This window comes from Staurois parvus, unplaced genomic scaffold (assembly GCF_062004578.1).
Source record: "Staurois parvus isolate SC_StPar_1 unplaced genomic scaffold, SC_StPar_1.0 ptg000874l, whole genome shotgun sequence".
In the NCBI taxonomy this organism is placed as follows: Eukaryota; Metazoa; Chordata; class Amphibia; order Anura; family Ranidae; genus Staurois; species Staurois parvus.
In genome coordinates, this window is record NW_028318670.1 from 377037 (window position 1) to 400828 (window position 23792).

General features: G+C 49.2%; 3 protein-coding genes across 3 annotated transcripts in view; all 3 read left to right on the forward strand.

The window, feature by feature from the left end:
• The first annotated feature begins 5 nt into the window (after positions 1–5).
• Positions 6–3819, forward strand: LOC149443117 (uncharacterized). The gene has a single exon (XM_089655894.1). The coding sequence runs from the start codon at positions 126–128 to the stop codon at positions 939–941; it is 816 nt and encodes a 271-aa protein (XP_089512020.1). The 5' UTR covers positions 6–125; the 3' UTR covers positions 942–3819.
• A 2816-nt stretch (positions 3820–6635) lies between these two features.
• LOC149443118 (uncharacterized) lies at positions 6636–13249 on the forward strand. The gene is made up of 4 exons (XM_089655895.1): positions 6636–6701; positions 9528–9718; positions 9867–10005; positions 10197–13249. The coding sequence occupies exons 3-4, from the start codon at positions 9942–9944 to the stop codon at positions 10937–10939; spliced, it is 807 nt and encodes a 268-aa protein (XP_089512021.1). The 5' UTR covers positions 6636–6701; positions 9528–9718; positions 9867–9941; the 3' UTR covers positions 10940–13249.
• LOC149443119 (uncharacterized) overlaps positions 7640–23792 on the forward strand; it is a 170318-nt gene continuing 154165 nt past the window's right edge. The window contains exons 1-3 of the mRNA XM_089655820.1: positions 7640–8612; positions 8915–9049; positions 9136–9259. Of these exons, the coding sequence (XP_089511946.1) occupies positions 8529–8612; positions 8915–9049; positions 9136–9259 (343 nt within the window). The 5' untranslated portion in view covers positions 7640–8528. The remainder of the gene's footprint in view (positions 8613–8914; positions 9050–9135; positions 9260–23792) is intronic.

Genomic DNA, 23792 nt, shown 5'->3' on the forward strand with positions numbered 1-23792 from the left:
GGTTGTTTCCTCACTCTCTGACTAAGGTCCATGAATAAAGAAATGACCTGGTAGGAGATCAGAGGAGCCATTTCCTAGTTCTCTTGAGGGTGGAATTGTAAGCTCCTCAGAGACCAAGCTGCCTGATGTGGGCGGAGTCCTGGTTTGGGGGAACCAATCAGCTCCTGTCTAGTAATCCTCTTTGTCTTTGTATTTTAGTCCATGGCTGGGAGATGAGGAAAACCTCCGAGGATTGTCTCACTTTGTCTCCAGACTGGAAAGTAGAAGATGAGGACATCACACAGTATAGTCCAGGAGAAAACCCGGCTCCCTCCAATGTCCATCCAGCACTACCCAGTATAGATGGACCATCGGATTCCTCGTATCCTGAGGAACCTCAGACTGTGCGGGACCGGGCTGGACTTCCAATAGACAAGAGGTTCTCCTGTACTGTGTGTGGTAAATGTTTCCGTTTTAAATATACTCTTACTGAGCATCAAAGGTCTCACACAGGTGACAAGCCATATTCCTGTCCTGAGTGCGGGAAATGTTTTTCACAGAAATCCAATCTTTCCAGACATCAGAGATCTCACACTGGGGAGAAGCCACTTTGCTGTCCTGAGTGCGGGAAATGTTTTTCACAGAAGTCCCATCTTTACAGACATCAGAGATCTCACACGGGGGAGAAGCCACTTTGCTGTCTTGAGTGCGGGAAATGTTTTTCACAGAAGTCCCATCTTTACAGACATCAGAGATTTCACACAGGGGAGAAGCCGTATTCCTGTCCTGAGTGCGGGAAATGTTTTTCAAGGAAGTCTGATCTTTCCAAACATCAGAGATCTCACACGGTGGAGAAGCTAAATTTCTGTCCTGAGTGCGGGAAATGTTTTTCAGATAAGTCCAATCTTTACAGACATCAGAGATCTCACACAAGGAAGAAGCCACATTCGTCTTCCGAGTGAAGGAATTGTTGGTCACTGAAATCCTGTCTTCCTGGACATCAGGGGGTTTATTTACTAAAGCTGGAGAGTCCAAAATCAGACTCCCTTCTGCATAGAAACCAATCAGCTTCCAGGTTTCATTGCCAAAGCTTCATTGAACAAGCTGAGGTTAGAAGCTGATTGGTTTCTATGCAGAAGGGAGTCTGATTTTGGACTCTCCAGCTTTAGTAAATAAACCCCCAGGGACCCCACACAACCCTGGAGGTGTATTAGTGCCTTGAGTGTGGGAAATGTCTTCTAGATGAATGTTGCTGGACTTCCCAGCTCTCATGTGGGGAAGAAGCACACCCTGATATACACCTCCCCATTCACACAGAAGGAATGTACATGCACGTTCTCTGGGTGATTTGCTATGAAGATTATTTATGAAGAGACCCCTAGATGTCAGACGTTTATATAAAGACAGGAAGTATGGAGCAGCTCAATGAATGGACTTCCCAGCGATGTTATTACCAGGCTGCAGCTAGGGGGTGCTCTAATGTTTAGAGTGTGACCACAGCAGGGAGATTCCAGGTTTTATTTCTCTTTTCCCCCCATTTTCTATGCTGGGATTTTATCTACAATACTTTTGCAGCACCCTCCTAGGTAGCTAGGGGGAGCTAGTGTTTAAATTCTAGTTAGAGGCTGAGTAGCAGCCTGTGGGTAATAGCCAGAAGGAGGTCGAATTCGGGTCAGAGCTGAGAAACTCTGCAGATCCTCTCTCTGACATGTCCCCCTACCATAGGACTTTGGAGAAAGTTCTAGAAGCAGTAGGCGGAGGTGAGGAGTGGCTGATCTGTACTTTTGATGGATCTTGGCAAATCCCCAACAGGAGGCTTGGCATGGGGTCAGGACAGCCTGTAAAAATGACAGAGCCTGCCCAGCAGCAGGAAATGGAAGAGGAAGTGAGGCTGGAGAGAGGAGCCTGTTGAGGGGGCCCAGATGGAGAGGAAGTCAGGCTGGAGAGAGGAGCCTGGCAGGGGGCCCAGATGGAGAGGAAGTGAGGCAGGAGAGAGAAGCCTGGGAGGGGGCCCAGATGGAGAGGAAGTGAAGCTGGAGAAAAGAGCCTGGGAGGGGACCCAGAGGGAGAGGCAGTGAGACTGGAGAGAAGAGCCTGGGAGGGGACCCGGATGGAGAGGCAGTGAGGCTGGAGAGAGGAGCCTGGGAGGGGGCCCGGATGGAGAGCAAGTGAGGCTGGAGAGAGGAGCCTGGGAGGGGGCCCGGATGGAGAGCAAGTGAGGCTGGAGAGAGGAGCCTGGGAGGGGGCCCAGATGGAGAGCAAGTGAGGCTGGAGAGAGGAGCCTGGGAGGGGGCCAAGATGGAGAGCAAGTGAGGCTGGAGAGAGGAGCCTGGTAGGGGGCCCGGATGGAGAGCAAGTGAGGCTGGAGAGAGGAGCCTGGAAGGGGGCCCGGATGGAGAGCAAGTGAGGCTGGAGAGAGGAGCCTGGGAGGGGGCCCGGATGGAGAGGAAGTGAGGCTAGAGAGAGGAGCCCGGGAGGGGGCCCAGATGGAGAGCAAGCGAGGCTGGAGAGAGGAGCCTGGGAGAGGGCCCAGATGGAAAGGCAGTGAGGATGGAGAGAGGAACCTGGGAGGGGGCCCAGATGGAGAGGAGTTCACCTACAGGTGGAGGAGCTTGGAAGAAGGAAAGCTCGGGATTCATCGGCCCCCAAAGTGAGGACCACCTGTGCAGCAGGGAAGGAGCGGCAAGTGAGGCTGGAGAGAGGAGCCTGGGAGGGGGCCTGGATGGAGAGCAAGTGAGGCTGGAGAGAGGAGCCTGGGAGCGGGCCCAGATGGAGAGCAAGTGAGGCTGGAGAGAGGAGCCTGGGAGGGGGCCCAGATGGAGAGCAAGTGAGGCTGGAGAGAGGAGCCTGGAAGGGGGCCCGGATGGAGAGCAAGTGAGGCTGGAGAGAGGTGCCTGGGAGGGGGCCCGGATGGAGAGCAAGTGAGGCTGGAGAGAGGAGCCTGGGAGGGGGCCCGGATGGAGAGCAAGTGAGGCTGAAGAGAGGAGCCTGGGAGAGGGCCCAGATGGAAAGGCAGTGAGGATGAAGAAAGGAGCCTGGGAGGGGACCCAGATGGAGAAGGACTGAGGCTGGAGAGAGGAACCTGGGAAGGGGCCCAGATGAAGAGGAGTTCACCTACAGGTGGAGGAGCTTGGAAGAAGGAAAGCTTGGGATTCACCGGCCCCCAGAGCGAGGACCACCTGTGCAGCAGGGAAGGAGCGGCCCAGCTTGAAGGCCTGGTAGCCATCACCAACCCACCAGCAGCACAGGAGAAGGACTGAGCGAGTAGACCTGCACCCCCCGGGGCCAGATAGGGGAAGGAGCAATCTGGGGGGAAACTGGATTAGCATCTACCCAGGACTGTCTTCTTTTAAAGTGACAAGCACGGGATCTCCTGCTCAGGGATTCACCCAAAACTGCTGGATTAGGAGGATCTGGGGTCTGGGGTGGTACAAGCGGAGATCCTGGCTAGCTCTCCAAGAAGGTTTTTGTGCAAAGACTTGTACATAGTTCAGGAAGATTGTCCTCAGTTACTGTTCTATTGGGCGTCCCGTACACCCCTTCCCCCATCCAAGGTACAATCCCCTAATAAAATCACAAACACAAAGCTCAAAGACTGCTTACTGACTCCTGGATACGTCTATGGGAAAATTTGTGTTGCCTGGCTGTGCAGGACTATAGGGGGACCCAAAACTTCTGTGTATTGTACACCAATCAATGATGACTAGATGACTACGCCTCCACATTCCAGACGGGATCTTCCCGACCAATCCGATTACTGCCTTTACTATTTCCTGATTCTTTAATTTGCAGTTTTGTTAAAAGTAAAATTATAATAAAAAGTTTATTGAACGATATAAATGGTGTGTGTCAGTGCGATGGCAATGAACTTCGATGTCCAGACGTTGCTCCTAGGTGACCCGTGAAAAGCTTTCACAACCTTGAATATTGGCCCGGAGTGCGTCAATCTGGAGTCTATGGTGTACAGCCCACCATACGGGGTGCAGAGGTGGGATGTAGTGTGCCCCCACCCCTGAACCATACCAGGCCACATGCCCACAACATGGGAGGGTCACCTTATCAGGGAGGGGTTTTCCTGGAGAAAGCACCTTGGCTGGTGGCTTTGGGGATCTGTGGGCGGGGGTCATACTGGATTCTTGAAGCCCCCTTTAATAATTAGGGGGTCTCATATACCTTCCCCCACGTGAAAGAGTTTGGGGTACATAGTACTGGACAGTAGACGTCTATACTGTCATCCTCTATGTGAACGGACGGAGATGGTGGTGACCCTCTTATCCAAATGTGACCAGTGGCCATATTTGGTCAGTGATGTCACTGCTGTCCCCACCCCCTTCCTTACATGGCATAGACCCCCAATGACATCACTGATTCCTGGGGATGTGGTCACTGCAAGCATCCATGGCTTCCTCAGGCACCAGGGACAGCGGGAAGCTGCTATCTATAGACGTGGAAATGTCTCTTCTATATGTGATGATCGGCTCCTGACAAACAGGGAACAGGGACAGCCAAGGATTGGTGCAAACTGTCCGCTCATCCCGGCAACCAAACCCAGAACTTTTCTCTAGTGGTCAGTGTAGTGGTTCCATACATTGGTGACCGATGGGAGAAGGACCCCCTTATATCAGTGGTCAGTGTAGCGGTCCCTTACATTGGTGACCGATGGGAGAAGGACCCCCTTATATCAGTGGTCAGTGTAGAGGTTCCTTACATTGGTGACCGATGGGAGAAGGACCCCCTTATATCAGTGGTCAGTGTAGTGGTCCCTTACATTGGTGACCGATGGGAGAAGGACCCCCTTATATCAGTGGTCAGTGTAGTGGTCCCTTACATTGGTGACCGATGGGAGAAGGACCCCCTTATATCAGTGGTCAGTGTAGTGGTCCCTTACATTGGTGACCGATGGGAGAAGGACCCCCTTATATCAGTGGTCAGTGTAGTGGTCCCTTACATTGGTGACCGATGGGAGAAGGACCCCCTTATAGTAGTGGTCAGTGTAGTGGTCCCTTACATTGGTGACTGATGGGAGAAGGACTCCCTTATATCAGTGGTCAGTGTAGTGGTCCCTTACATTGTTGACCGATGGGAGAAGGACCCCCTTATATCAGTGGTCAGTGTAGTGGTCCCTTACATTGGTGACCGATGGGAGAAGGACCCCCTTATATCAGTGGTCAGTGTAGTGGTCCCTTACATTGGTGACCGATAGAAGAAGGACCCCCTTATATCAGTGGTCAGTGTAGTGGTCCCTTACATTGGTGACCGATGGGAGGACTCCCTTATATCAGTGGTCAGTGTAGTGGTCCCTTACATTGGTGACTGATGGGAGAAGGACCCCCTTATATCATTGGTCAGTGTAGTGGTCCCTACATTGGTGGCCAATGGGAGAAGGACCCCCTTATAGTAGTGGTCAGTGTAGTGGCCCCTTACATTGGTGACTGATGGGAGAAGGACTCCCTTATATCAGTGGTCAGTGTAGTCGTCCCTTACATTGGTGACCGATGGGAGAAGGACCCCCTTATATCAGTGGTCAGTGTAGTGGTCCCTACATTGGTGACCGATGGGAGAAGGACCCCCTTATATCAGTGATCAGTGTAGCGGTCCCTTACATTGGTGACCGATGGGAGAAGGACCCCCTTATATCAGTGATCAGTGTAGCGGTCCCTTACATTGGTGAGCGATGGGAGAAGGACCCCCTTATATCAGTGGTCAGTGTAGCGGCCCCTTACATTGGTGACTAATGGGAGAAGGACCCCCTTATATCAGTGATCAGTGTAGCGGTCCCTTACATTGGTGACCGATGGGAGAAGGACCCCCTTATATCAGTGGTCAGTGTAACAGTCCCTTACATTGGTGACCGATGGGAAAAAGGACCCCCTTATATTAGTGGTCAGTGTAGTGGTCCCTACATTGGTGACCGATGGGAGAAGGACCCCCTTATATCAGTGGTCAGTGTAGTGGTCCCTTACATTGGTGAGCGATGGGAGAAGGACCCTCTTATATCAGTGGTCAATGTAGCGCTCCCTTACATTGGTGAGCGATGGGAGAAGGACCCCCTTATATCACTGGTCAGTGTAGTGGTCCCTTACATTGGTGACCGATGGGAGAAGGACCCCGTATATCAGTTGTCAGTGTAGCGGTCCCTTACATTGGTGACCGATGGGAGAAGGACCCCCTCATATCAGTGGTCAGTGTAGTGGTCCCTTACATTGGTGACCAATGGGAGAAGGACCCCCTCATATCAGTGGTCAGTGTAGTGGTCCCTTACATTGGTGACCGATGGGAGAAGGACTCCCTTATATCAGTGGTCAATGGGAGAAGGACATTCTTACATGGTCATCGGTGGGAAGACTGCCCCCCTTACAGATCATTGATGTCAGCTGAGAGACAGAAATTGTTCATTGCTGAAGGAACCCCTAGAACCCTTTGGAGGAACCCCTGGCTGAGAAAGGATGGACTAGGCAGTCATATATTTCTGTCCCCCTTGGTGGGAGTGGAGGTGACCCCTCTATGAGGACATACAGTCCATACACACCCAGCACAAGGCCGGGGTCACACTACCAGACGGTTCTCGGGGCTGCAGTTCCTCTGAGCTCCACAAGGTGGTGATCTCACTTCTACCCAGAAAGGAAGTCTCTATGGAAGACAGGAAGTGATGTCAGGTAAACGGGAAGGTCTTTGTAGTATGAAGTAGAGAGGAGACATTGCTGGAAGTGACAGCAGAGGAGGTAATAAGATCTTATTTTATATTTACACCGAGTAACCCCCCCCCCGTCATGCTCTTCCTCCACCGTCGCGCCCGTCCTCTTCCTCCACCGTCGCGTCCGTCCTCTTCCACCGTCACGCCCGTCCTCTTCCTCCACCGTCACGCCCGTCCTCTTCCTCCACAGTCACGCCCGTCCTCTTCCTCCATTGTCATGTCCGTCCTCTTCCTCCATAGTCACTGTGACATCTTTTATCTCCAGCAGATGATGATACACACATATATAGTGTGGGAACCCAGATTAACCCCTTCAGGGGCAGAACATTCCCCCACTTCTGGGGCCGGAACATTCTCCTCATTGTGGAGACACAGTCTAGTAATATGATCCTCTAACAAGCAGCACTGACAATAAACAGACAAGACAATGACCATCCTGACCATACATGGCCTACAGAGGGCGATGATTACACTACACAGGTAGCCAATGGGCAATCATTACACTATGCAGCCAACACAATGATGCAGTGCCGGGGTCAGGAGTATGGTGCATAGAGACCCTTACATTGCTGGTCAGGAGTATGTAGCATAGAGACCCTTACATTGCTGGTCAGGAGTATGGAGCATAGTGCCCCTTACATTGCTGGTCAGGAGGAAGAAAACATCCCCCAGCCAGCCATGAAGAATATGTTCCATCATTGGTGTCAGGGAGGAAATACTGAGGGCTCTGAGGAAAGTAGAGGAGCTGAGGGGTCTGATGGAAGTAGAGGAGCTGAGGGGTCTGAGGGAAGAAGAGGAGCTGAGGGGTCTGAGGGAAGAAGAGGAGCTGAGGGGTCTGAGGGAAGAAGAGGAGCTGAGGGGTCTGAGGGAAGAAGGGGAGCTGAGGGGTCTGAGGGAAGAAGGGGAGCTGAGGGGTCTGAGGGAAGTAGAGGAGCTGAGGGGTCTGAGGGAAGAAGGGGAGCTGAGGGAAGTAGAGGAGCTGAGGGAAGTAGAGGAGCTGAGGTGTCGTAGAGGAGCTGAGGGGTCTGAGGGAAGAAGAGGGTCTGAGGGAAGTAGAGGAGCTGAGGGTTCTCAGGGAAGTAGAGGAGCTGAGGGGTCTGAGGGAAGTAGAGGAGCTGAGTGCGGTAGAGGAGCTGAGGGATCTGAGTGCAGTAGAGGAGCTGTGGGGTCTGAGGGAAGAAGGGGAGCTGATGGGTCAGAGGGAAGTAGAGGAGCTGAGGGAAGAAGAGGAGCTGAGGGGTCTGAGGGAAGAAGGGGAGCTGAGGGGTTGGGAGGATTTAATAAAGCTGAAAGACTTTAGGGGCCTCTGAAGGGGTAGAGTAGCTAAAGGATTCTGGGACCCTTGAGGGGGCAATCAGGCTGCAGGACTCTGAGGAAATAGGGGCTGGAGGGCTCTGGGGGACCCTGAGGAAAGCAGGGGGGTCTCTGGGTCTGTGACAGCCCTCCCACCCCACCCACACTTTTATTTTAAGACCTTACTGAGAACCTTAACCATGTGACCGTCTCTCTGGTCATGTGATTTGTTCTGGAATATCACGTAAGATTAAGAAGGACATTTCATCACTCATTGGTGAGCGTTTGTTCTGAGATGAGTTCTGTTTCAGCTACAAACCCAACAGAGAAAAGGGAATTTCTGATCCGGCAGACTAAGAGGGTACTGGGACCTCCAAGATGTAACAAACACTAAACTGTCCAAACTAAATTTGTTCCCATGGGGGTTGTAGTTCTTCAATGTCCACTATCCCTCCTATTGCCCCCCCCATCTACATTCTATTATTGTGTAACCGATACATCCAAATCATTCTTACTGTCATTTCCCAAATGGATCCGTCTACAAGGAGACCTGTATTGACCAATGAGGATGGAGGAGGACCGGAGTCTCATGACTGAGAGGATACTAAACCTCACCCTGGAGATCATCTACCTGCTGACCGAAGAGGTGAGGAGGATTCTGGGAAGTCACATGACATCACTCATCTCTATTAATAAAACACAGACCTGACCAGAGAGGTGAGGAGGATTCTGGGAGGTTACATGACATCACACAGACCTGACCGGAGAGGTGAGGAGGATTCTGGGAGGTCACATGACATCACACAGACCTGACCGGAGAGATGAGGAGGATTCTGAGAGGTCACATGACATCACTCCTATCTCTATTAATAAACCCAAGACCTGACCAGAGAGGTGAGGAGGATTCTGGGAGTCTAACATGATGTTCCTATTGGTTCCTCAATACAGAGATTTCCTCTTCTGAAGTCAGGTGATCATATGACCATCACAGTGCCTCCATGTGACTCCCTAAACCCTGAGAGACACAACATGCAGAAGATTCTAGAAGTCACCAAGAAGATGATGGAGCTGCTGACAGGAGAGGTGAGCGGTGCCGGGAATTCTGGGACATTCTCCAGTAACAGACAAGGGATGTGTCTGGATGGTGACTGTATCATTGTGTGTGTCAGGTTCCTATAAGGTGTCAGGGTGTCACTGTCTATTTCTCCATGGAGGAGTGGGAGTATTTAGAAGGACACAAGGACCTCTACAAGGACGTCATGATGGACAATCAGCCGCCTCTCACATCACCGGGTAAGAGGAGACTTTATCCTAGATTGTAAGCTCGAAAGAGCAGCGCCCTCGATCCCCTCATGTTTTGCATTGTATTGGTATTGTTCTGTCACATGTTCTGTCCCCCTTTGTAATGTACAGCACGGAGCGAACTATTGGCGCTTTATAAATACTGTATAGTAATAATAATTGGAAAGGAGAGAGCAGTACGGAGGCTCCACCTAGATCCCCCATCATCTGATAAACACATAGAAACAATGGATTCAGTCAGTGTGTGTGTTTCCTACAGATGGATCCAGTCATGGGAACCCACCAGAGAGATGTCCCCGTCCTCTGTATTCCTGGGATTCCACACAGGAAAGTCACACCATCCCTCACTATCATCAGGTAGATGGATCCAGTCATGGGAACCCACCAGAGAGATGTCCCCATCCTCTGTATTCCTGGGATTCCACACAGGAAGGTCACAGATATGGACAGGTTGGTGGGATGGTGTATCTATAACATGAAAATAACTTGTAGAAATGATGTGTGGACCCTACAAGATGTTATTTTCTATGTGGTCTCTCATCATTGGAGCTGACAGTATTCTTTACAGATGATATTCTCTCTCCTTATCTTGGTTTAGGGTGAAGATCTGACAGATATAGAATTTGAGGTGAAAGAAGAAGAAGAGGCGTATGTGAGGGATGATCAACAGTCTATGGAGGAGGATGGAATAACGAGGACATTTATAGAGGAGGACACTCCTACAGAGATCAGCACAGGTGGGTCATGAACACTAAATCCATTCCTCCACCCATACTGCTCACTGATTGGTCACTGACCCATTTCCTAGTTCCCTTGAGGGTGGAATTGGAAGCTCCTCAGAGACCAAGCTGCCTGATGTGGGCGGAGTCCTGGTTTGGGGGAACCAATCAGCTCCTGGCTAGTAATCCTCTTTGTCTTTGTATTTTAGTCCATGGCTGGGAGATGAGGAAAACCTCCGAGGATTGTCTCACTTTGTCTCCAGAGTGGAAAGTAGAAGATGAGGACATCACACAAGATAGTCCAGGAGAAAACCCGGCTCCCTCCAATGTCCATCCGGCACCACCCAGTGTAGATGGACCATCGGATTCCTCGCATCCTGAGGAACCTCAGACTGTGTGGGACTGGGCCGGCCTTCACACAGAGAAGAGGTTTCCCTGTACTGTGTGCGGGAAGAGTTTCCGTTTAAAATACACTCTTACTGAGCATCAAAGGTCGCACACAGGTGACAAACCGTATTCCTGTCCTGAGTGTGGGAAATGTTTTTCACAGAAGACCCATCTTTCCAGACATCAGAGATCTCACACGGGGGAGAAGCCAGTTTGCTGTCCTGAGTGCGGGAAATGTTTTTCACAGAAGTCCCATCTTTCCAGACATCAGAGATCTCACACGGGGGAGAAGCCAGTTTGCTGTCCTGAGTGCGGGAAATGTTTTTCACAGAAGTCCCATCTTTACAGACATCAGAGATTGCACACGGGGGAGAAGCCGTATTCCTGTTCTGAGTGCGGGAAATGTTTTGTAACAAAATCAGTACTTGTCACACATCAGAGATCTCACATGGGGGGAAAGCAATTTTCCTGTCCTGAGTGCGGGAAATATTTTTCAATGAAATCTGATCTTTTCAAACATCAGAGATCTCACACGTTGGAGAAGCCACAATTCTGTCCTGAGTGAGGGAAATGTTCCTCACTGAAGTCCTGTCTTCCTGTACATCAGGGGTCCCTGTTAGATTTTTAGACACATATAATACTTCTTCTAGTGTCTTGAGGCGATTATGAATGAAAGAGCCATTGAAATAAAAAAATGAAGTGTGATTTTATTCTATCACACAATGGTGTCAAATAAACAATGTAAAGCGTATTATGAACAGTTCCATGTAGATACAACTACTGTAAAAATGACAAGCAAACGTTTAAAACAAAGTCACCATTATCTGTCATGGCTGTTCTGTCTTTGCCATGTGCGATACTCCATGCTGTCCTTCCCAATGACTTTGTTAAGAAGGAGAAGCCGGATGTGACTAAATTGTAGCTGGAAGTGATCTCAGTATGCACCTGTTGCAGCTTCTCAGACGTGTGTATGCAAGAGTCATGTAACGTGTGTGTGTGAGAGAGAGTGTGTGAGTGAGTGTGTCATGTCCGTCGTCTCATGGACTTTTAAGAGGCAAATGTACGTCATAGTTAGTGATCTTAATACCTTCTATGGAAAGTATTACTGCTTAGCAAAGCCATTTCATATAAGGAAAAGATGCTATACATATGATGTTTGATGGACAGGAACATATGTATGCTGATGTAAATAATATTATAAGCTAATGACGTAACCCTCAGTTATATTTAAAGTATAGTATAGCTTAAGAACATATCAATGTATATATGTATCAATGTTAGAAACGTATACTAAATACACACAAATACCATTAAAATACGTAATGTAATAGTAAGTCCCTTCTAATAACCTTGACATAACTACCAAATACTTTTATGCCTAAATATAGCATACTCAACCTTCAACTGGTATATCTTTTGGTCTCAACTATAATTGAAGAATAGTAAATACTACCATTTGTCAAAGACCACTTACACATATTAATATTAATTATGACTAATCATAAAAACCAAATATTTTGCAAGCTTGCCATCAATATAAGTGCCGAATCATAATTTAGATTTAACAGTCCCACACAACCCTGGAGGTGTATTAGTGCCTTGAGTGCGGGAAATGTCTTCTAGATGAATGTTGGTAGCCATCCCAGCTCTCATGTGGGGAAGAAGCACCCCCTGATATACACCTCAGATATACTCCATGGCTGATCTTCATCATGGAAGGAACAGTCCATAAGGAGATCAGAGGTCACCAAAGACGTGGATGAAGTGTGGGACCGGGTTGGCCATTGGTAGCAGGAGAAGAATAAAAATGGCATCCTCACCTGTCATTGGCTGAGGACATTTTGTGGTGGGAGATTTCACAAACACTTAGATAAAATTGTTCATCATATGTGACAAACATTCAGCCAATCATGGCGTACGGTGATTTGAGATGAACTTCAGTTCAACCTAGCGGCTGTGACGATTGTGCGCAGTAGAGACATGGATGCTGTACGTGACTGCCATCTTGTTAGGAATCAGCCTTGTTGTCTCTCCTCTCCTCCCTCTTGAAATTAAATTTGTAGCTGGAAGTTAAAGGGACATCAAAAGGGCCTCATCCTAAATAAAACACAGATGAGCTTCATGGCTGTAAACTGCTAATTAGTCTGTTGCAGGAGGTCTGCTTTGAAAGCCACTTTCCTCTGCCCAATAATAAAACAATAACTCAGTCATGACCTGTTGGGCCATTAGGGCTCTAGGATAAAGAGCCATAAAATGTCCATTCCACATGTAACAATTCATAATATTAATATTAGGTATATATTTGGATAGATCATTTTAATCCGAGTCAAACAAGGTCTTAAATGACTGTATTGGCACCTAGACGAGAGAAGAAAGCAGTCTCTTCCCTCCTACGTGACAAGGGTGCGCTGTGTTTGGTATTCCTTGGTTCGAAATATAATTCTGAATATGAATCTGCCAGTTGCTAGGATGCTACCTGTACCTATTGGAGGTTTATGACCTTACTATGGGGATTTGGTCATAACCTGGGTCCCTGCCTAACACCCATCCCCAAACTGGATGATTGGTCATTTGTTCTCAGGCCACACCCCTTTAGTATCATAGAAAAGGACTGACAGGCTGGAGAAGAGAGCTCTCATTTAACATCAATCAGGAAACATCTAATGGATGTGAGAGCCAAGGCAATCTTTGTGTTCGGACAATTGGACTCTTAATCCAAGGACATTGCAAGTATTCTGCCTTCTGAACTCCTTTCTTTTATCTCTCTATTGTTTTATTGTTCTCTTTATATATTTGTTACATCTCTTCTGTAAATATATTAATTGCACCGTTTTGACCTTTTTACTAATAAATCCTATTTTTATAAGTGTTGAAACTGTCTTTAAAGCTTTTGCTGCAAACTAAAGAATCCCTGTCCCTGGAATTGTGTTCCTGTATGTATAATCCTCTGATATCCCTGTCCCTGGAAGAGTGTTCCCGTATGTATAATCCTCTGATATCCCTGTCCCTGGAAGAGTGTTCCCGTATGTATAATCCTCTGATATCCCTGTCCCTGGAAGAGTGTTCCCGTATGTATAATTCTCTGATATCCCTGTCCCTGGAAGAGTGTTCCCGTATATAATCCTCTGATATCCCTGTTCCCGGAAGAGTGTTCCCGTATATAATCCTCTGATATCCCCGTCCCTGGAAGAGTGTTCCCGTATGTATAATCCTCTGATCTCCCCGTCCCTGGAATTGTGTTCCTGTATGTATAATCCTCTGATATCCCTGTCCCTGGAAGAGTGTTCCCGTATGTATAATCCTCTGATATCCCTGTCCCTGGAAGAGTGTTCCCGTATGTATAATCCTCTGATATCCCTGTCCCTGGAAGAGTGTTCCCGTATGTATAATTCTCTGATATCCCTGTCCCTGGAAGAGTGTTCCCGTATATAATCCTCTGATATCCCTGTCCCCGGAAGAGTGTTCCCGTATATAATCCTCTGATATCCCCGTCCCTGGAAGAGTGATCCCGTATGTATAATCCTCTGATCTCCCCGTCCCTGGAAGAGTGTTCCCGTATGTATAATCCTCTGATCTCCCCGTCCTTGGAAGAGTGTTCCTGTATGTATAATCCTCTGATCTCCCCGTCCTTGGAAGAGTGTTCCTGTATGTATAATCCACTGATCTCCCCGTCCCTGGAAGAGTGTTCCTGTATGTATAATCCTCTGATCTCCCCGTCCTTGGAAGAGTGTTCCTGTATGTATAATCCACTGATCTCCCCGTCCCTGGAAGAGTGTTCCTGTTTGTATAATCCTCTGATCTCCCCGTCCCTGGAAGAGTGTTCCTGTATGTATAATCCTCTGATCTCCCCGTCCCTGGAAAAGTGTTCCTGTATGTATAATCCTCTGATATCCCTGTCCCTGGAAGAGTGTTCCTGTTAGTAAAATCCTCTGATATCCCTGTCCCTGGAAGAATGTTCCTGTATATATAATCCTCTGATGTCCCTGGAAGAATGTTCCTGTAGATATAATCCTCTGATCTCCCCGTCCCTGGAAGAGTGTTCCTGTATATATAATCCCCTGATATCCCCGTCCCTGGAAGAGTGTTCCTGTATGTATAATCCTCTGATCTCCCCGTCCCTGGAAGAGTGTTCCTGTATATATAATCCCCTGATATCCCCGTCCCTGGAAGAGTGTTCCTGTATGTATAATCCTCTGATATCCCCGTCCCTGGAAGAGTGTTCCCGTATGTATAATCCTCTGATATCCCTGTCCCTGGAAGAGTGTTCCCATATGTATAATCCTCTGATATCCCTATCCCTGGAAGAGTGTTCCCGTATATAATCCTCTGATATCCCTGTCCCTGGAAGAGTGTTCCCGTATATAATCCTCTGATATCCCCGTCCCTGGAAGAGTGTTCCTGTATGTAAAATCCTCTGATATCCCTGTCCCTGGAAGAATGTTCCTGTATATATCCTCTGATGTCCCTGGAAGAACGTTCCTGTAGATATAATCCTCTGATCTCCCTGTCCCTGGAAGAGTGTTCCTGTATATATAATCCCCTGATATCCCCGTCCCTGGAAGAGTGTTCCTGTATGTATAATCCTCTGATATCCCTGTCCCTGGAAGAGTGTTCCCGTATGTCTAATCCTCTGATGTCCCTGGAAGAATGTTCCTGTATATATAATCCTCTGATCTCCCCGTCCCTGGAAGAGTGTTCCTGTTGTGACAGTAGGCAGGTGAAATCACCTGGTTGCGTCCTGGATGGACGATATATTTGTCCGAGGTTCAGGGTTTATGGGGATTTGTACCACTAGAGCAGCGGTTCTCAACCTGGGGGTCGCGACCCCTTTGGGGGTCGAACGACCATTTCCCAGGGGTCGCCTAAGACCATCGGAAAACACATATTTCCGATGGTCTTAGGAACCGAGACACCGCTGCTCTGTCTCGCGATCTGTGGGCAGGATGATATGCTGCCCCTGTAACCTGGCCACACCTCCGGGATCACTCAACAGCTCCGCCTCCTCGCCGCTGATTGGCCACCGGAACTGTAGCTCAGGAGAGGCACATAGGCGGCCAATCACCGGCGAGGAGGTGGAGCTTGGAGAGGAGGAGCCGAGCGGCAGAGCGCGCAGATCGAAGAAGATCGAGGGAGCTGCAGGACCGAGTGAAGAGGAGAGAGGCCAGAGAAGGAAGACAGCTGACAGGTAAGTGCAAATTTTGCTTCTGCAGGCTGTAGATGGGAGAGGGAGAGAGCGAGCCCAGGCTGGAGCAGGGGTCAGCAAGGTAAGTATCATTGGTGTCAGTGGGAGGAATAGTGCCCCATCATTTGTGTCACTAATACCAACGATGGGGCACTATTCCTCCCCCCACTGACACCAATGATAGGCACTATTCCTCCCCCCACTGACACCAACGATGGGGCACTATTCCTCCCACTGACACCAACAATGGGGCACTATTCCTCCCACTGACACTAACGATGGGGCACTATTCCTCCCACTGACACCCACGATGGGGCACTATTCCTCCCCCCACTGACACCAACGATGGGGCACTATTCCTCCCCCCACTGACACCAATGATAGGCACTATTCCTCCCCCCACTGACACCAACGATGGGGCACTATTCCTCCCACTGACACCAACGATGGGGCACTATTCCTCCCACTGACACCAACGATGGGGCACTATTCCTCCCCCCACTGACACCAACGATGGGGCACTATTCCTCCCCCCACTGACACCAACGATGGGGCACTATTCCTCCCCCCACTGACACCAACGATGGGGCACTATTCCTCCCCCCACTGACACCAACGATGGGGCACTATTCCTCCCCCCACTGACACCAACGATGGGGCACTATTCCTCCCCCCACTGACACCAATGATAGGCACTATTCCTCCCCCCACTGACACCAACGATGGGGCACTATTCCTCCCCCCACTGACACCAATGATAGGCACTATTCCTCCCCCCACTGACACCAACGATGGGGCACTATTCCTCCCACTGACACCAACGGTGCGGCACTATTCCTCCCACTGACACCAACGATGGGGCACTATTCCTCCCACTGGCACCAATGATAGGCACTATTCCTCCCCCCACTGACACCAACGATAGGCACTATTCCTCCCCCCACTGACACCAATGATGGGGCACTATTCCTCCCACTGATACCAATGATGGGGCACTATTCCTCCCACTGACACCAATGATGGGGCACTATTCCTCCCACTGACACCAATGATGGGGCACTATTCCTCCCACTGACACCAATGGTGGGACACTATTCCTCCCACTGATACCAATGATGGGGCACTATTCCTCCCACTGACACCAATGATGGGACACTATTCCTCCCACTGACACCAATGATGGAGCACTATTCCCCCCACTGACACCAATGATGGGGCACTATTCCTCCCACTGACACCAATGATGGGGCACTATTCCTCCCACTGATACCAATGATGGGACACTATTCCTCCCACTGACACCGATGATGGGGCACTATTCCTCCCACTGATACCGATGATGGAGCACTATTCCTCTCACTGACACCAACGATGGGGCACTATTCCTCCCACTGATACCAACGATGGGGCACTATTCCTCCCACTGATACCAACGATGGGACACTATTCCTCCCACTGACATCAGTGATGGGGCGCTAGTCCTCCCACTGATACCAATGATGGGGCACTATTCCTCCCACTGATACCAATGATGGGGCACTATTCCTCCCACTGACACCAATGGCGGGACACTATTCCTCCCACTGATACCAATGATGGGACACTATTCCTCCCACTGATACCAACGATGGGACACTATTCCTCCCACTGACATCAGTGATGGGGCGCTAGTCCTCCCACTGATACCAATGATGGGGCACTATTCCTCCCACTGATACCAACGATGGGACACTATTCCTCCCACTGATACCAATGATGGGGCGCTAGTCCTCCCACTGATACCAATGATGGGGCACTATTCCTCCCACTGATACCAACGATGGGACACTATTCCTCCCACTGATACCAATGATGGGGCGCTAGTCCTCCCACTGATACCAATGATGGGGCACTATTCCTCCCACTGATACCAATGATGGGGCGCTAGTCCTCCCACTGATACCAATGACGGGGCACTATTCCTCCCACTGCAAAATTACAGTTCTGAAGTAGCAACGAAAATAATTTTATGGTTGGGGGTCACCACAACATGAGGAACTGTATTAAGGGGTCGCGGCGTTAGAAAGGTTGAGAACCACTGCACTAGAGGGAAGTGCTGAGTCCTTCAGCACTGAGATAATGAGCCCAGCTGAAGGTAGTGGGCTCATTAACACCTGTATAAAGCTTCCCAGAGTGCTTAGGGAGTTGCTCCACCCTGGAACCAGATCTGTGCCTGAACTGTCTGGGGAGCTGACCTGTTATCTGTGTGCAGAGAGACCAAAGCCTGTGTGGCTAACCTCCCAGTACTAGCAACTAGGTATAGCAGCAGGCTGTACCTAGTGGGTAGCTAGGGAAAAGCTGTTGTTGCAGTAAGTAGCCAAGTTGGCCAGGATTTATTTTGATGTTTCTTTTTGGTTTATCATTTTTTCTGTAAATATTGTAAATAAATTGCACCTGTTTGTTTTCACCTCCACTATTGTTGTGCTGTGCCTATCTTTTTGTGTTGTGCACCCATCCAGGGGGTCACACACACCTGCTGCCGAGCTAACCCTGTTACATATGGTGGAGGATGCGGGCAGTTGTGGTAACTAAAGGCCAGCATGGAGGAGATAATCAGACAGTTGGCTCTGGCAAATGCCAATCAACAACAGGCAAATGCCAATCAACAGCAGGCAAATGCAAGTTTCCAGCAGAGCATTGCAGCCCAGCAGAAGGCCTTGGAACAAGCAGAAGTCCGCCATAGGGAATTGCTGGTGCAACAGGACCAGAAACACCAGAAACAAATTGAGGCTGTTTTGAAGCAGCTCCAGCAGAGGCAACAGACTGAGGCTGGTAATGATTCTGGTAATACACCATCATTTTCTGTGGGCCGTTTATTGCCAAAAATGACTGGAGAGGATGATCCGGAGGTGTTTCTAACCACCTTTGAAAGGACTGCTGAAAGGGAAAAGTGGCCTAAAGAACAGTGGGCTGGATTGATGGCCCCATTATTAACTGGAGAGTCGCAAAAAGCTTACTATGACCTGGAGCCGGACCAAGCCAAAAACTATGATGTGCTAAAAGTGGAAATTTTGGCCCGGTTGGGTGTTACCCTCGCTGTCCGTGCTCAGCGGGTACATAATTGGACTTTTCGGCTTGGGAAACCTCCCAGGTCACAGATGTATGATCTCATTCACCTGAGCAGGAAGTGGCTGCAGCCAGAGACTTTGACCGCCCCAAAAATTGTGGAACGTGTCGTCATGGATCGGTTCCTAAGGTCTCTGCCTAATACTATTCAAAAGTGGGTCAGCCATGGAGACCCAGAAACTGCAGACAAGCTGGTGGATCTAGTGGAGAGATACTTGGCTACTGAGAACCTGACCTCCTCTTCCAGAGACTCACGGACTTTCCACCCTAAGACCAGACCATCCCCAGCGGCGGGTAAGATGACTACAAGGGGTGAGGGTGGAGAGAGTGAGAGGGTGGGAGTATTACCCAGTGTCTGGCAAGAGCGGCCAGGAAGGCCAAGGCCGCAAGAAGCGGTGAAAAAAATTATTTGTTACCGCTGCCGGCAAGAGGGACACATTGCAGCCAATTGCCCAGTGGTGGATGAGCCTATGCAGTGTGACTTTCTGAGCAATAGACGTCAGTCGCTGTTTGCGACAGTGGTATGCACGGCCAGCCCGGGCACTGAGAAACATTTGTGCAAAATGACTGTTAATGGAAATAATATTGTGGGGTTGCTGGATTCAGGTAGCCTGATAACCTTGATAAGAGAGGAGATGGTCACCACAAAGGTCTCTGGGCATAAAAAGGTGGCAATGATTTGTGTGCATGGGGACACTAGGGAGTATCCCGTGGCTACTGTGTTTTTTGAGACCCCCAAAGGTAACCTGTCTCATCAGGTAGGATTGGTACCTCATTTACCACATGATGCCATTGTGGGGAGGGATTTTCCAAAATTCTGGGAACTCTGGGATTGTTCTGACCCCCCCACTGTCTCCCCTGCAGACCAGGAAGGTGAATCCCAGAAAGCGTCTGAGTGTGGTGAGGTCTCTCCCAAGTTCCCCTTGTCGGTACTAGCTGGGGAGACCCAAGGAACTGGGGAGGAGCCCGCCTCCTCAGATGAAAATCTGCCGGTTGTGGATTTCTCGGACTTAGAGGTGCATAGGGAAAATTTTGCCACCGAACAGCTGAAAGACCCCACGCTGATAAAAGCCCGGGAAAATGTAGTAAAAGTAGATGGCCAACTAGTGAGTCCTGAGAAAACTGCTGCTTATCCATACTTCCTTGTGGAAAGGGACCTACTCTATCGAGTTGCTCAGGGGGCAGAAGAAACCATTGAGCAACTGGTGGTGCCCAGACCTTACAGGAAGTTGGTGTTGGAGTTGGCCCATGGACACATCCTTGGGGGTCATTTGGGGGCGGAGAAAACACGGGAAAGAGTACTGCAGCGGTTCTATTGGCCTGGGGTCATTAAGGAGGTGGAAAATTACTGTTCCTCTTGCCCTGTGTGTCAGAAGTCGGTCCCTATGCCCCATTTCTGTAGTCCACTGGTACCTCTTCCCATCATTGAGGTCCCCTTTGAAAGGATTGCCATGGATTTGGTAGGTCCGCTGGTGAAATCCGCTAGGGGGCATCAGTACCTGTTGGTCATACTCGACTATGCCACCCGCTATCCAGAAGCAATTCCACTCCGAAATACCTCTGCCAAGACAATAGCTAAGGAGCTATTCCTCGTTTTCAGCCGAGTGGGTATTTCAAAGGAACTGCTGACGGACCAGGGAACCCCCTTTATGTCCCGGGTGATGAAAGAGCTGTGCAAACTGTTCAAGGTAAAACAGTTGCGCACCTCTGTGTATCATCCCCAAACTGTCGGGTTGGTGGAAAGGTTCAACAAAACCCTGAAACAAATGCTAAGGAAGGTGGTAGATAAGGATGGAAAGGGTTGGGATTATTTAGTACCCTATTTGATGTTTGCCATCCGGGAGGTACCCCAGTCCTCCACAGGGTTTTCGCCATTTGAGTTGCTCTATGGGAGACACCCAAGGGGGCTGTTAGATATCGCCAAGGAAACTTGGGAAAGTGAGAGTTCTCCCCACCGGAGTGTGATTGAGCACGTCGCCCAAATGCAAGATAGAATTGCCCAGGTCATGCCTATCGTAAAGGAACATTTGTCCCAAGCACAGTTAGCGCAGCAGAGGGTGTACAATCGGGGGGCCCAGACCAGGTCGTTTGCTGAAGGAGATAGAGTGCTAGTGCTAATCCCTATGGTTGAAAGCAAATTCCTGGCCAAATGGCATGGCCCATACGAGGTGATTGAGAAAGTGAGTGAGGTGAATTACAGGGTCAGACAACCAGGAAGGCGGAAACCGGAGCAGATCTACCACATTAATCTGCTAAAGGCCTGGAGGGACAGGGAATCCCTAGTTGCTGAGGGTTTGTCACCAGCGCCATCTAACTGCTTGGTTCCGGAGGTTGGAATAGCAGTCACGTTGTCTACAATTCAAAAACAGGAGGCTAAAGAGTTTGTGCTCCGCAACACAGAGGTTTTTTCTGAGCTGCCGGGACAAACCTCGGGGGTGGAGCATGACATTATCACCCCACCGGGTGAAAGAGTAAAACTGAAACCCTATAGAATCCCAGAGGCTCGACGGGAGGCAATACGTGGGGAAGTACAGAGAATGCTAGATTTGGGGGTGATAGAGGAGTCCCAAAGTGACTGGTCCAGCCCCATAGTGTTGGTGCCCAAACCAGATGGGAGCTGGCGATTTTGTAATGACTTTCGACAGTTGAATAAAGTTACAAAATTTGACACCTACCCCATGCCAAGGATAGATGAACTAATCGACCGACTGGGAGCAGCCCGGTACATGACAACACTAGACTTGACGAAAGATTATTGGCAAATTCCCCTAGCTAAGTCGGCAAAGGAGAAGACTGCATTTGTAACCCCAGAAGGGTCATTCCAGTATAAAAGAATGCCGTTCGGGTTACAGAATGCACCGGCCACCTTTCAGCGAAAAATGGATCAGATTCTTCGTCCCCATCAGAAGTATGCTGCAGCGTACTTGGACGATGTGATTATCCATAGCGCAGACTGGGCCTCACATTTGCCAAAAGTTCAGGCTGTGCTAGACTCAATACGGAAAGCTGGGTTTACGGCCAACCCAAAGAAGTGTACGATTGGACAGGAGGAGGCCAAGTACCTGGGGTACACTATTGGGAGAGGGGTAATAAAACCTCAGATAAACAAAGTGGAAGCAATACAGAATTGGCCACGCCCAAATAACAAAAAGCAGGTACGGGCTTTTCTAGGAATTGCTGGCTACTATCGGCGATTCATTCCCCATTTTGCTTCTATGGCAGTACCCCTAACCAACCTGACAAAAGGGAAGGAGTCTGTCATGGTTAAGTGGTCCCCTGATGCTGAAGCAGCCTTCCTGTCTTTAAAAAGGGCCTTATGTAGCCAGCCAGTCCTATACTCACCAGACTTCTCAAAAGACTTTGTGGTCCAGACGGATGCATCCAATGTTGGCTTAGGAGCAGGGCTGTCCCAGGTTTGGCAGGGGGAGGAGCACCCAGTAATCTATCTCAGCCGAAAGCTAAAGTCTCACGAGGAAAATTACGCCACGATTGAGAAGGAGTGTTTAGCGGTAAAGTGGGCCCTAGATTCCCTTCGGTACTATCTGCTGGGCAGACATTTTGACCTGATCACAGATCACGCTCCCTTGAAATGGATGGCTCAAAATAAGGAGACCAATAGAAGGGTAAATAGGTGGTTTCTGGCCCTACAGGAATTTACCTTCACGGTGAAGCATCGCCCTGGTGTTCAGATGGGAAATGTGGATGCTTTATCCCGGGTACATGCCTGCCTGGCTACTGGTGTTACAACCCCAAGGTTGAAACAAGAGGGGGGGTATGTGACAGTAGGCAGGTGAAATCACCTGGTTGCGTCCTGGATGGACGATATATTTGTCCGAGGTTCAGGGTTTATGGGGATTTGTACCACTAGAGCAGTGGTTCTCAACCTTCCTAATGCCGTGACCCTTTAATACAGTTCCTCATGTTGTGGTGACCCCCAACCATAAAATTATTTACCCAGTAATTATAATTCATGAAGTGTCGTTTTACCTCCAATACTGCTGCTTTCAACACAGTAGCTGCTTTCAACACAGTAGCTGCTTTCTACACAGTAGCTGCTCTTTACACATTGGAAATACGTGTTTTCCGATGGTCTTAGGTGACCCCTGTGAAAGGGTTGTTCGACCCCCAAAGGGGTCGCGACCCACAGGTTGAGAACCACTGCACTAGAGGGAAGTGCTGAGTCCTTCAGCACTGAGATAATGAGCCCAGCTGAAGGTAGTGGGCTCATTAACACCTGTATAAAGCTTCCCAGAGTGCTTAGGGAGTTGCTCCACCCCGGAACCAGATCTGTGCCTGAACTGTCTGGGGAGCTGACCTGTTATCTGTGTGCAGAGAGACCAAAGCCTGTGTGGCTAACCTCCCAGTACTAGCAACTAGGTATAGCAGCAGGCTGTACCTAGTGGGTAGCTAGGGAAAAGCTGTTGTTGCAGTAAGTAGCCAAGTTGGCCAGGATTTATTTTGATGTTTCTTTTTGGTTTATCATTTTTTCTGTAAATATTGTAAATAAATTGCACCTGTTTGTTTTCACCTCCACTATTGTTGTGCTGTGCCTATCTTTTTGTGTTGTGCACCCATCCAGGGGGTCACACACACCCGCTGCCGAGCTAACCCTGTTACACTGTATATATAATCCCCTGATATTCCCGTCCCTGGAAGAGTGTTCCTGTATGTATAATCCTCTGATATCCCCGTCCCTGGAAGAGTGTTCCTGTATATAATCTTCTGATATCCCCGTCCCTGGAAGAGTGTTCCTGTATTTATAATCCTCTGATATCCCTGTCCCTTGAAGAGTGTTCCTTTATGTATAATCCTCTGATATCCCCGTCCCTGGAAGAGTGTTCCTTTATGTATAATCCTCCGATATCCCCGTCCCTGGAAGAGTGTTCCTGTATGTATAATTCTCTGATATCCCCGTCCCTGGAAGAGTGTTCCTGTATGTAAAATCCTCTGATATCCCTGTCCCTGGAAGAATGTTCCTGTATATATAATCCTCTGATGTCCCTGGAAGAATGTTCCTGTAGATATAATCCTCTGATCTCCCTGTCCCTGGAAGAGTGTTCCTGTATATATAATCCCCTGATATCCCCGTCCCTGGAAGAGTGTTCCTGTATGTATAATCCTCTGATATCCC